Source organism: Aulonocara sp. 'chitande type north' Nkhata Bay, linkage group LG7, assembly GCF_057382095.1.
Source record: "Aulonocara sp. 'chitande type north' Nkhata Bay isolate Kocher_YH1m ecotype deep benthic linkage group LG7, A_spYH_male_GT1.1, whole genome shotgun sequence".
NCBI lineage: Eukaryota > Metazoa > Chordata > Actinopteri > Cichliformes > Cichlidae > Aulonocara > Aulonocara sp. 'chitande type north' Nkhata Bay.
The window spans coordinates 25310796-25323114 of record NC_141350.1 but is presented as its reverse complement, the minus strand read 5'-3'; the positions used below and the strand labels follow the sequence as shown (position 1 = coordinate 25323114).

The following is a 12319-nucleotide window of genomic DNA, read 5'->3' as shown; positions in this document are numbered from 1 at the left end:
GATTAAACAGCTGGCGACGCATAGCGTTTTTTTTAAAAGCCGAGAAATGCGCCGTATTTGATAGCTTGCTGCGAGACCTCACACCGTGCACGTCGGGTGGGTTGCCAGTTATCGGACCCGGAGCAACATCCCCCAAAAACCCGAAGAATAGAGTCCTGGCCCCTAGCCCTGCCAGTGTAGCAGAAATGATGAGGATGATGATGCAGCAGCAGCCGTTCTTCTCTGCGTGAGTAGCTTCATGTTGTTCGTGTGTAATTTACGTTGAGCAGGCTAACCACGTTATTAAATTAATGCATGTAAGGTGAACTAGCAAACACCGTCGTAGTTACATGCGGCTGTCTTCTTGTTTGATGGCAGATACTCCCTTCACCCCGGCCAAAAAGGCAAAAATGACCAAAGAAAAAGTGGGAAACAGCTAAACATGAGAGGTTTTTGGACAAAGTTTGTGTTTTTTCCATTGTTTAAGCACTGCTTCCAGCCAAGAGTGATGCCATATATGCCCCATAGCTGCAGAAAAGGCTAACATTGTTATCTTTTTACAAAAAAAACAGCTGAACATGAGAGGTTTTTGGACAAAGTTTGTGTTCTCCATTCTTTAAGCACCGGTTCGAGCACCGGTTCGAGCACCGTTTAAGCACCGGCACCGTTTCAAAAGTACCGATTTGGCACCGGTATCGGATAAAACCTAAACGATCCCCATCCCTAACTGGGACCATAAAAAATTCAAAACAGGATAACCAAGCACTATGGAAATAAACTTAAGACTAGCAACGAGAACTTACAGTATACATAGATCATAATACAAAATAACAAAAACACAGGAAAACTCAAAACGCTGGGTCAAATGACCCAGGACCATGACAATGTCCTGATACAAAAAACCTTAGAAATAAAAAAGTGTACTTTCTTTTTAAATAATCGTAACAGCAATCAATTTAAAAAATTTTCATTTTAGCAAAAACAGTTTCTTACCTGTCCCCACAGCAGACTGCCGAGGCCCAAGAAGATGCACCAAAGCCATTGCTCAAGGGTTAGGTCCACACAGCTAAAAGGTTTACCTCCAAACTGTACAATTATGAACTACAAGAGGACAGAGCAACAACATTATATGAAAATTCTTTTAATTCCATCGAGCCTGAACAGGCTGACGACTTCTTTTTTCCAGGGTTACCTGTGAGACGAAGGTTCCGAAGATGATGGAGCAGAAGATGGGGTTTCTGAAGACACCCTCAAAAACGTTTCTCTCTCCATGGATCTTGCGGGCATTAAACTCATTGAAGATCTGCATGAGGACAAAAGTATTGAACACGATGGTATAGTGCTCAGAGGGCGGGGCGTGAAGCGGGGCATTCCTGCCACTGTCGATGTCAAACAGCGTCTCACCTGTAAGGAGGATCAAAGGTCACTGAACATGAAGTCTGTATATTTTTCAAAAATGTTAATTTAAAAAAAAAATAAGTAAATACTAAGACATTTTCAAGCAATACTTTAGTGACATTTGCCACACAAAACCTATTAAAATCCCTTTAAGAATCAGCTTTCGTAAAGTTTGTTCACAAGGACAACAAACTACAAAAAGACACAAGATTATTACATATATGGACGTAATGTAAAATACAGTACAAAGATGTGTGACTGAAGGGAGTGCTGTGATAAACACTCAGCATCAACATTCATCTTGGCTGATCTGATCACACGTGGAGAGCCCTAAGTGTGTCAGTTCACACCTGGCATTGGAAGGTATCTTCACATTTGGAACTGAAGCTGACATTCATGTTCTGTATGCAAATAAACATGCATTATTAATGCATTACTTCCATTAGCAAAAGCTGTCCTGTTATATCCTTCCGCACCTACCAACCCACCAACTACAGTCGGGTTATGGAACTAATAATCCAGTTATTATTACCAGACCCGCAACCTGACCCAAAATTAAACCAAGTCATTCATCTTACTGCACTTTATTATTGCTTGTGCAGTAATAAAGTGCCCAGATCACCTTTATACATTGTTAAAAGAATATGGTCATATGTACCCAAACAATCTGGATCAAACTGCTTCCTCAGGATAACTTGGGTGTATTTACACCTGTATCTGTATCTTTCCCATTTTGATTGGTCCTGATTTGACTTACGCTGTGTCACCACTATTGCTGCAGTCACCTTAAGTTATAAATTAATGTGCATGTCATTAAGTGAAATAAGTATTTCATACCCTACAAACCAGCCAGAATTATGGACGGGGCCATGTACTATAAAATCTCCTAATATGGCGACCCTAACAAAGAAGGGTAAAACTGGTCTTGTGTGATGTGTTCACTGACCAGCAAAGAGTAGGGTGAAGATTATGGTCAGCTGGTAGACGCCATGTCCCAGAATGTTCTTCATCATGGTGCGGGAGATGAGCGGCTTCTTGCGGCCGTATGGGTTCCTGAGCAGCAGTGCCTCAGTCGGTGGCTCCGTGGCAAGGGCCAGCGAAGCAAATGTGTCCATGATGAGGTTCACCCATAACATCTGCACAGCTTTCAGAGGAGAGTCCTGGAAACATTTTTTGTATGGTATTTAGAAGAGGAAAATCATCTGTTAAATCCAAAAAGCATAAACAGACAGAAAAGGCACCTATGAATAAACATTTACAAACAGAATTTCAAATTATGGTTTTGATTATATACACAAAGCATTAATTAAAAATATTAGGATGGGAATTGGTATTGAGAATTTAGTTTGTTAATTCTCAGGAATTTTCTTTCCAAGCTCCTTAGACAATTCTCGGGAAGGATATTGATTGTGATGTTCTTCATGTAAGCATTCAACATTCAAGAGGTTCCAATGCCTTTAGTAGTTTAGAACTCACGTTGTAAACCCATAACCATCTCTGCAATAACTTGAGCTTTAAACGTTGCTAAACTCTGATAGGTGCATGGAAGTAATATCATGTCTACTAATTTCTACTCATCCAACCAAAATAAAATGTTCACCCAGTTTGCCTGAATCATTTTCAAGTGATCTCGTCTGGTTGTTGAAGTCAAAATAAAGTCAACTCAAGTACTTCTGTACTTATTTCTATAGGACATTTAAAACAAGCTTACCTGACCAAAATTATACACAACGGTCACTAAGTCACGAATAAATATGCACTAAAATACACAAAACCATAAACCTCAATTGTAAAAACCATACCTCAAAATCTTCTCATTCTGAATTTATGATGTAAAATGCGATATATGCTATATTTTATATGTTATATTTTATATGTGGCTGCACATATGTGGCAGACACAGTCCAAACCACCAGTATGTCAGGGGTCTGCCCCAAGGTCATCATCCTTCTTTTATTGTGGATTAGTAGTAGCTGTACTCTGAGTCCCTCACAAATGACTGAACACTTCACTACATCTCTAAGGGAGATCCCAGACACCCTTCAGGGAAAGCTAATTTCCCACTTAAATCTATGATCTCATTCTTTTTGACACCGTCCATAGTTTGTGTCCATGGGGCAGGGTAAGAATGTTATTGCACTCTGCAGTCACATGCTTCACCACAACAGGCAATAGGCATCTACAACATTGCAGATGCTACACCTGTTTTTCAGTCCACTTCCCACTCTTTTATTTCTTCGCCTGTAAACAAGAGCCCAAGATACTTGAACTCCTCTGGGGAGGCTGTAGCTCAGGAGACAGAGTGGGTCCAATCCCTGGTGGTCCAATCCCTGTCTGCTTCAGTCTGCATGCCAAAGAAACTAACCCCAAGTTGCTGTGTGAATGTTAGATAGAAAGAGCTTACAAAGAAAGTACTTGTGTGAATGGGTGAATAAGGCAAGTTGTATAAAGTGCTTTGAGTGCTCAAATAGAGTAGAACTAGCACTATATAAGAGGTGCAGTGCATTTACCCAGAGGAGGCTCTCCAGCTGAGAACCATTGGTCTCAGAATTTGATGTGCTAATTGTCACCCCAGTCACTTTATACTCACTGCAAGGTATTGACCCAGGTAGTGTTCAGTAAGAGTAATAGAATTGTACCATCTGCAAAATGGAACTGGCCATGTCTGATACTTGGCTGCACTTAGAAATTCTTTCCATAAAGGTTACAAAGAGTACAAGTGACAAAGGGCTCTTTCTTATGCTTACATCTCCTATATAATATATCCAGTTATACAGGACGTATGGGATACTTCTGGCTCTGGATACTCTTGTTAATCTATTCACACAAGCACCTTTTCTATGTCTGAGTGCTTTCTAATGTTCATATACATTCACATTTTAATGAACATATCAGAAAAAACAGTGTTAAGTATCTTGCCCAAGGATACTTTGGTATGCCAACTGCAACAGCCAGGTATCAATCCACCAATCTTCCAATTAGTAAATAACCTGCTCTACCTCCTGAGCCCCACCCATCCCTTACCCCAGATGAGAGCTATGGCTTATGATCGCAATTCCTGGTGCAAGGTGCACTTAAAAGCACCCACATAGTTAGACATGATATTAGCTAGGCACAGAAGTCCAATAACAGCACCACTTGGGTTCAGATCCAGCAGGCCATTCCTCCCTGTCACGCCCGCAGAAGTGCCCGCAGAAGTACCAGCTGAAATTTGGAGGAAAACACATCGGGGATGCAGAGGTCAAGGACAGAAGAGAAGAAAAAAGGTGACGGTGAGACAGCGGAGGCTCGAAGCGAGGAGGAGGTTTAAACCGTGTCTGCCGTCTATCGTGATGGGAAATGTGCGATCGTTGGCAAGTAAAATCGACGAGCTCTCAGCACTGGTACAGAGTCAGAGGGAATACCGAGAGTGTAGCCTGATGTGTTTCACCGAATCATGGCTGCACCAGGTCATTCCCGATGAGAATGCTTCCGTGGAAGGCTTCCACACTGTTCGGGCGGACAGGGACAGCATCGCTAGCGGTAAGCGTAAAGGAGGTGGGCTTGCTGTTTTAGTTAACAACCGGTGGTGTAACCCTGCCAACATAACAATCAAAGAAAGGATTTGTTGCCCGGACACTGAACTGTGTGCTGTTGGACTCAGGCCGTATTATTTACCCAGGGAATTCTCTCACGTCATCTTGGTGGCTGTTTATGTTCCCCCCTCTGCTAACCCCACAGCTGCATGTGACACTATCCACTCTGCCATAGCTCGGCTACAGACTCAGCACCCGAGTGCCTTTATTGTGATCTCGGGTGACTTCAACCATGTATCACTGGACAATACACTACCAACATTCAAACAATATGTGGACTGTCCCACCAGGGGAGAGAAAACTTTAGACTTACTGTATGCTAACGTCAAGGATGCATACAGCTCCTCCTCCCTCCCCCCACTTGGTAGGTCAGATCATAACCTGATTCACCTCACCCCCCGCTATGTGCCAATTGTGAGGAGGGAACCTGTGACCACCAGGACTGTTAGGAGGTGGTCAGAGGAGGCAATAGCGGAACTACAGGGCTGTTTCGAGGTGACCGACTGGGAAACACTCTGTGAGCCTCACGCCGAGGACATCAATGGGCTTACTGAGTGTATCACAGACTACATAACTTTCTGCACCGACTCCATTGTTCCAGCTCAGACTGTTCATTGTTACCCAAATAACAAGCCGTGGGTGACTAAGGACATCAAAGCCCTCCTCAACAACAAGAAGAGGGCTTTCAGAGGGGGCAACAAAGAGGAGGTGAGGAAGGTCCAGGTGTTACTAAAGGACAAGATCAGAGAGGCTAAGGACAATTACAGGAGGAAGCTGGAGTGGAAACTCCAGCAGAACAGCGTGAGAGAGGTGTGGAGGGGCATGAAGACCATCACTGGATTCAGGCCAACCAACAGCAGGGGAGCTGAGGGAGGTGAGAATAGAGCCGACGAGTTGAATCTGTTTTTCAATAGATTCGACACCACAGTGTCTGCTCCCACCCCCACAACCTCACCTGCAGTCAGCCTGGAATCCAGAGCCACACCACTGTGCCAGCCTCTCTCTTCACATGTTGCCTCCTGTGAGATTCCTGACACCCCTCCCCCACCCATCACCTTCACTCAATACCAGGTTGAGATGCAAATGAGGAGACTTCACTCAGGCAAGTCTGCTGGACCAGACGGAGTGAGTCCCCTTGTCCTCAAGGCCTGTGCCCCCCAGCTGTGTGGAGTCTTTCATAAACTGTTTATGCTGAGTCTGAGTCTGCAGAGGGTCCCGGTGATGTGGAAGACATCATGCCTCGTCCCTGTACCAAAGACGCCTCGTCCCAGTGGCCCCCAGGATTACAGGCCCGTGGCACTGACCTCCCACATCATGAAGACCCTGGAAAGGCTCATCCTGGACCAGCTGCGACCCATAGTAAGACCACATCTGGATCCCCTTCAGTTCGCTTATCAGCCTCGTCTCGGAACAGAGGACGCCATCATCTACCTGCTCAATCGTGTCTACACCCATCTGGACCAGCCGGCGAGCACTGTGAGGGTCATGTTTTTTGACTTTTCCAGTGCTTTCAACACCATCAGGCCGACCCTCCTGGGTGATAAGTTAGCAGCGATGCAGGTGGATGCTTCTCTGGTGTCCTGGATTGTTGATTACCTGACAGGAAGACCACAATATGTACGTCTCCCACAGTGTGTGTCTGACAAGGTGATTAGCAACACAGCGGCACCACAGGGGACTGTCCTCTCCCCCTTCCTCTTCACCCTCTACACCACAGACTTCAGCCACTGCACAGAGACCTGCCATCTTCAGAAGTTTTCTGATGACTCTGCGGTGGTTGGATGCATCAGCAGGGATGATGAGACAGAGTACCGGGCTGTGGTCAACTCCTTTGTCACGTGGTGTGAGCAGAATCATCTGCAGCTCAACGTGGCAAAGACCAAGGAACTGATCGTGGACTTCAGGAAGACCAGGAAACACTTGACCCCTGTTTCAATCCAGGGGGTCAGTGTTGACATTGTGGAGGACTATAAATACCTTGGAGTACACATTGACAATAAACTGGACTGGGCTAAAAACACCACAGCACTTTACAGGAAGGGCCAGAGTCGTCTCTATTTTTTGAGGCGACTGAGGTCCTTCAACATCTGCCAGAAAATGCTGAGGATTTTCTATGAGTCTGTGGTGGCCAGTGCGATCCTCTATGCTGTTGCATGCTGGGGGAGCAGGCTGAGGGTCGCAGATGCCAACAGACTTAATAAACTGATCCGTAAGGCCAGCAATGTTGTGGGGATGGAGCTGGACTCCCTCAAGGTGGTGTCGGAGAGGCGGATGCTGTCCAAGATAAAGACAATGTTGGATAACACCTCCCACCCACTCCATGACATGTTGGTCAGTCACAGGAGCTCGTTCAGTGAGAGACTGAGATTACCGAAAAGCACCACTGAACGACACAGGAAATCATTCCTGCCTGTGGCCATCTCCCTGTACAACGCATCCACTTAACACACTGTTTGCTGCTACAACTACACATGTTTCTTTTCCAAATATTTATTTATAAGTGACTTATGTATGTATGTATGTATGTATATATATGTATATATTGTACTATTCTTAGTTAGCGTATTGTCTGTCTTGTCTTAATGTTGGTTTAAAATGGAGCACTGTAACAAAAAATAATTTCCCCCAGGGATCAATAAAGTATTCTGATTCTGATTCTGATTCTGATTCTTACAGGAGTCACAGTCATTACCCAAATAAGCATTAAGGTCCACCCGCAGGACAATGGAGTCCCCAGTAGGGGCACCTTCCAGGACCCCACCCAGGGATTCAAAAATACTCTGAGCTCTCATTAACTATATTGGCAGAAATGATTTAACAACCATTTAACAACCCAATGGTACACAACCACTTTCTTTCTATCTCACACACAGCAACTTGTCCCAGTTTAGTGACTGCCCACTAAACTGGGATATACAAATATACATAGTCTCCACCTCCAGTCCAGAGCTGAATAAAGTACAAAGCTTCTCCAAGCGACTGGTTCCAGAACTCGAGTGCTGAGCATACATTGAGGTAAACACAATTATATTTAGCTAGTATCTCTCACTCTCAAGCTCTGGGTCATTCTTCATCAAAGAAATGATATTTCATGCACCAAGAACTGTCCCACTTCTTGCAGTGGGGTTCACCCTCTATATTTATGCAGACCCAGTTGGGTTTTAGCCATTTTACTCCAAAGTATTTACAGAAATTCCAAGAAAATTGCATTTTAAAATTTAGCTAAATAAATGTACAGTACATATGGTTAAAGTCAGTCACAGATAGACAGTGGAGGTTTTCAGGTGGCTCTGACCTGGGTGATGCAGGCTCCGGTAAAGGCCACAGTGACAGCAACCACATTGACGGTGAGCTGGAACTGCAAGAATTTAGATATGCTGTCGTAGACATTCCTGCCCCACATAACAGCCTTAACAATGCTGCTGAAATTATCGTCTGTCAGGATGATGTCAGACGCCTCCTTAGCCACATCCGTCCCTGCGATGCCCTGCAGATCATAGCATGTATGCTAGTTTACGAACCTATCGTTATTATCAGTGCAAATAATATTCAATATTTAATAGCATTTAATATTAAACACCATTGCAAAAATGCTATAACAACATGTAACTAAATGTTAAAATACATTGACTTTTGATGACTGCTGAAGTTACCATAGCAAAGCCAACATCTGCTTTTTTTAGGGCAGGACCATCATTTGTTCCATCTCCAGTTACTGCAACAACCTGCCTCTGCTCAAAGACTGTGCTGTCAATAATTCCTGAAAAGACAAGTGATATGTGTTATAATCAGAGATGGGCAGTAACGCATTACTTGTAACGCGTTACTGTAATCGAATTACTTTTATCAAGTAACGAGTAAAGTAAGGGATTACTATTGCAAAAACGGTAATTAGATTACCGTTACTTTCCCGTAGGAACGCTGCGTTACTGCGTTACTAAAACCGTGATTTTTTTTGCGAGAATGTCTCATGACAGTGACGTAAGCAAGTGCGACTTCGTGGCAACAGCTGTGTGCCGATCAACAGTGGATCATATATCGAGTGCGGGAGAGAGTATGAGCGTGCAGTGTTTAAAGCGTGGAAGCACTGACCTTACTTTAAGTTTGATTCCATAAAAAGTGACAAAAACATTAGCGTCTGCTGTGCGTGAGAAGAAAACTTCTTTTTACAGCGAAAAAACCCCCTAAACTTCCGAGCAAGCACAGAGTGTGCTACGACGTAATGGGAAATTCACAGAGAAACTCGCGGATTCTTCCACTGACCGCTGCGGCACACCTGCACCAGGGTAAACCTCCCTACGCCACTCCTGCTTTACAGGTGAAAATAGAGCAACAGGACCGCTAGTCTGTGACTTTATTTATTTTCTGCTGTGTTTTACTTGCATCTATTTGAAAGAGTGCGTGTAAACACACACCAAAATATATTTTATGTGCTGGAATGTGCAGAAAATAGGTTTAAATATTAAACAAATTTCTTCCAGTCAGAGAATGTTGCATATAATAAAATTTTTGCTTGATGCATAAAGTTAAAAGATTACAACTAATAAAACAAGTTTTAAAAAGGGACCTTTCCATTTGATTACATTTTGTATGATCGATTCAACCCGTTCTCACTCCCAAAGCGTAACATTTTACGCTAGGTGACAAATCGTCAACATATTACGTTTTCGGCTACCCACCACGTTCCTAAATGACGACCTCGGAAAAAAGAGGAAATATGAGAACCGTCTGGACTCCATCTACACATGTTCGCTCTTTTTCTTCAAATCGCTTAGAAACACGCTATTTAACATCATTATAGTCCTGGTTAAGATCAGGAATAAGGTTATGGTTAGGGCTAGGGATAAGGTTAGGTTTAGGGCTGGAATACAGGGCTGGAACGTCTATTACCGCGGGAGCGTCATTGCACTGGATTCCAGCCATAACCCGCCGCGTACCATAAGAACGCCGAAGGTCTCCTTTCGCGTTCCTCAGGAACGCCGTGGGACGTGACAAAACGTCAACATGTTACGCCTCGGGAGTGAGAACGGGCTCAATTATGTAGAAAAAGTAGAATTGGGCTGAAAGATCTATCGCTTTATTACCTATTCAGGTTGTAAATCGTGTTTTTAAAAAGTAACTAAGTAATTAATTACTTTTGAAAATAAGTAATCAGTAATTAGTTACTGATTACTTTTTTCAAGTAACTTGACCAACACTGGTTATAATGACTACACATTTTTGAGCATTAATAAGGTATGAGTAAATACTTTATTCATTATTTGTAAAGCATTACTCCTGATAGAATCCATTTTCAAAATTACGTTTTTAGAATGCTTAATCAATATTTCTTTGGATCTGGATGTAACTGATAAATGAAATGTTAAAAATGGGTGTTTGCTTTTCTTTTCTTTTGACTTTTAGAGGCTTGGTTACAAAACTAAATGCTTTACAAATAATGAATTCAATAATTACTAATACCTTACTAATGTTTAACAGTGCCAAAGGATCAACTTTAACATAAGCTGCCTTTCAATTTCTTTCCACATTTTCTTATATTTACTTTGTAAGGTTTAATTTCTATTGCTTTTAATATTCATATTTATGTAACTCAAAATGAACCTTCTTGTGTACAAATTTTCCTGTAAACATAAATTGTCCTTCTCTCAATGGTTCAATCTACCCCTTGTCACTAACTGTCTCCTGCCCCACCCCCCCTCTTTGATCCAGATGTGTCTAACCTTTGACCAAAGTGTGTTTGTCCGTTGGAGATGATCGAGCGAGGACTCGGAGCTTGGGCCAAATCTTATCAAGACGTTCCTGCTCAATCTGCAAAACAAAAAGAGAGAGAAGACCAAAAAAAAATCTATGTTTTAACGGCAGAATATTGATTTAAATCACTGTTTGTCCGACTAATTGTGCTGACCTTCCAACCAGATGCAGCATATGCTTCCTCACAATTTTCAAGGGGATGAGCAGATCATTGAGAGGGCCTCTACCATACCATAGAATAACTGTTGTTGTTCAGATAACTATCATTAACTGAGGCTATGTTGATCAAATCAAATTGAATTAAAGTTACAGAGGTAGGAAGTAAAAAAGTACAAATACTTTGTTACTGTAATTAAATAGAATTTTCATATATCTGTACTTCACATGAGTAGTTATTTTTTGTTGCATAAAAAGAGACGAACGAGGCAAAACTTTGTGCCATGGTCAGGGGTTAAAGTGGGCCAGTGTTTTTTTGTTTTTGGCACAACACCAGAACAACTGCAGTTGTCCTGCTACCCCTTCAAAAGAGTAGCAAGCATAAATAAATGCAGCTTCTATCAACTGTTTGTCTGTGCATTTTGTCACACAGTGCTTCTGCTGCCTTAAGGTCCAGCTGATTGTATTTCACAGGCGGAGAATGAGAGCTAACTTCACTCAGAGATGGAGAAAGAAAAGAAAGACAGGACAGAAGTGGAAGATCATAAGGTAAGGACTGCTCAGTGGCATAAAATGGAGATTTAAGATAAGATAAGATAACCTTTATTAGTCTCACACGTGGGAAATTTGTTAAATTTAAAGCTTACATATAAGTCCTCATGTTTTTAACATGTGACATCATGTTTTTCTCATACTGTGAAATGTGCAGCAAAACAAACTAATGCAGACAAACTGTGTTATTAAAGGCTTTATGAAAATACTCTGCTGTACCTTTGATTTAAAGTGAAGGACAGTGAAGAAAAGTGTGTGTGACTGGTGCTTAGTGGCAGCACTGGTTGGCTCACGAAGCATAAAAATGGAGAACAAACCAATAGACTAGTCCTTATCACATTTGTAACAGTGAGCCAGGCCATAATGGTAAGTAAATGCATAAATGCACATCTCACACAGCATTCTAATGTTTGTGTTTTTATTGTGTCACTTTTCTTATTTTCACAGTCATCTACTGATCAGTCAAATCCTCTTTCTTTATGTTTGTCTGACCTCTCCCATTTCATTGTGAATGCGTCGGTTGAACTCTTTGCCCTCCAAACACAGGAAATCATCTCCAGGATGCAAAATGCCACATTTAATGGCAATTGCACGGGCAGTATTGATATTGTCTCCAGTCACCATGCGAACAGTGATTCCAGCCCGCTGGCACTTTCTGATGGCTTCTGGAACCTATGGAGCAAAAGAAAAGAAAAAACATGCATCTAGTACGTGAGCTTGATTGGAACACTGAAAAAATAAAAGGTTCGAACAAAGAAAAATACTGACTGACTCACAGCTAGTTTTTGCAATAATCATAGTTTTACAAACAATGAAATGTTGCTGACAAAATACCGGTCCCATGGTGTCTACAGAGTTTCTGAATTATTGTAGCCAATGATCCAGTCTTTCAGACATCTGTACTTTAG

The 12319-nt window shown here is 42.4% G+C and overlaps 1 protein-coding gene across 1 annotated transcript in view; it reads right to left on the bottom strand.

Annotated features, from left to right (window-relative positions):
- The window catches only part of LOC147325211 (plasma membrane calcium-transporting ATPase 1-like), a 32824-nt gene that overhangs the window by 4612 nt on the left and 15893 nt on the right, over positions 1 to 12319 (bottom strand). Inside the window, exons 13-19 of the mRNA XM_086299618.1 lie at positions 11904 to 12083; positions 10673 to 10760; positions 8606 to 8712; positions 8248 to 8439; positions 2324 to 2537; positions 1172 to 1383; positions 973 to 1080 (exon numbers count right to left, since the gene is read on the bottom strand). Of these exons, the coding sequence (XP_086155744.1) occupies positions 973 to 1080; positions 1172 to 1383; positions 2324 to 2537; positions 8248 to 8439; positions 8606 to 8712; positions 10673 to 10760; positions 11904 to 12083 (1101 nt within the window). The remainder of the gene's footprint in view (positions 1 to 972; positions 1081 to 1171; positions 1384 to 2323; positions 2538 to 8247; positions 8440 to 8605; positions 8713 to 10672; positions 10761 to 11903; positions 12084 to 12319) is intronic.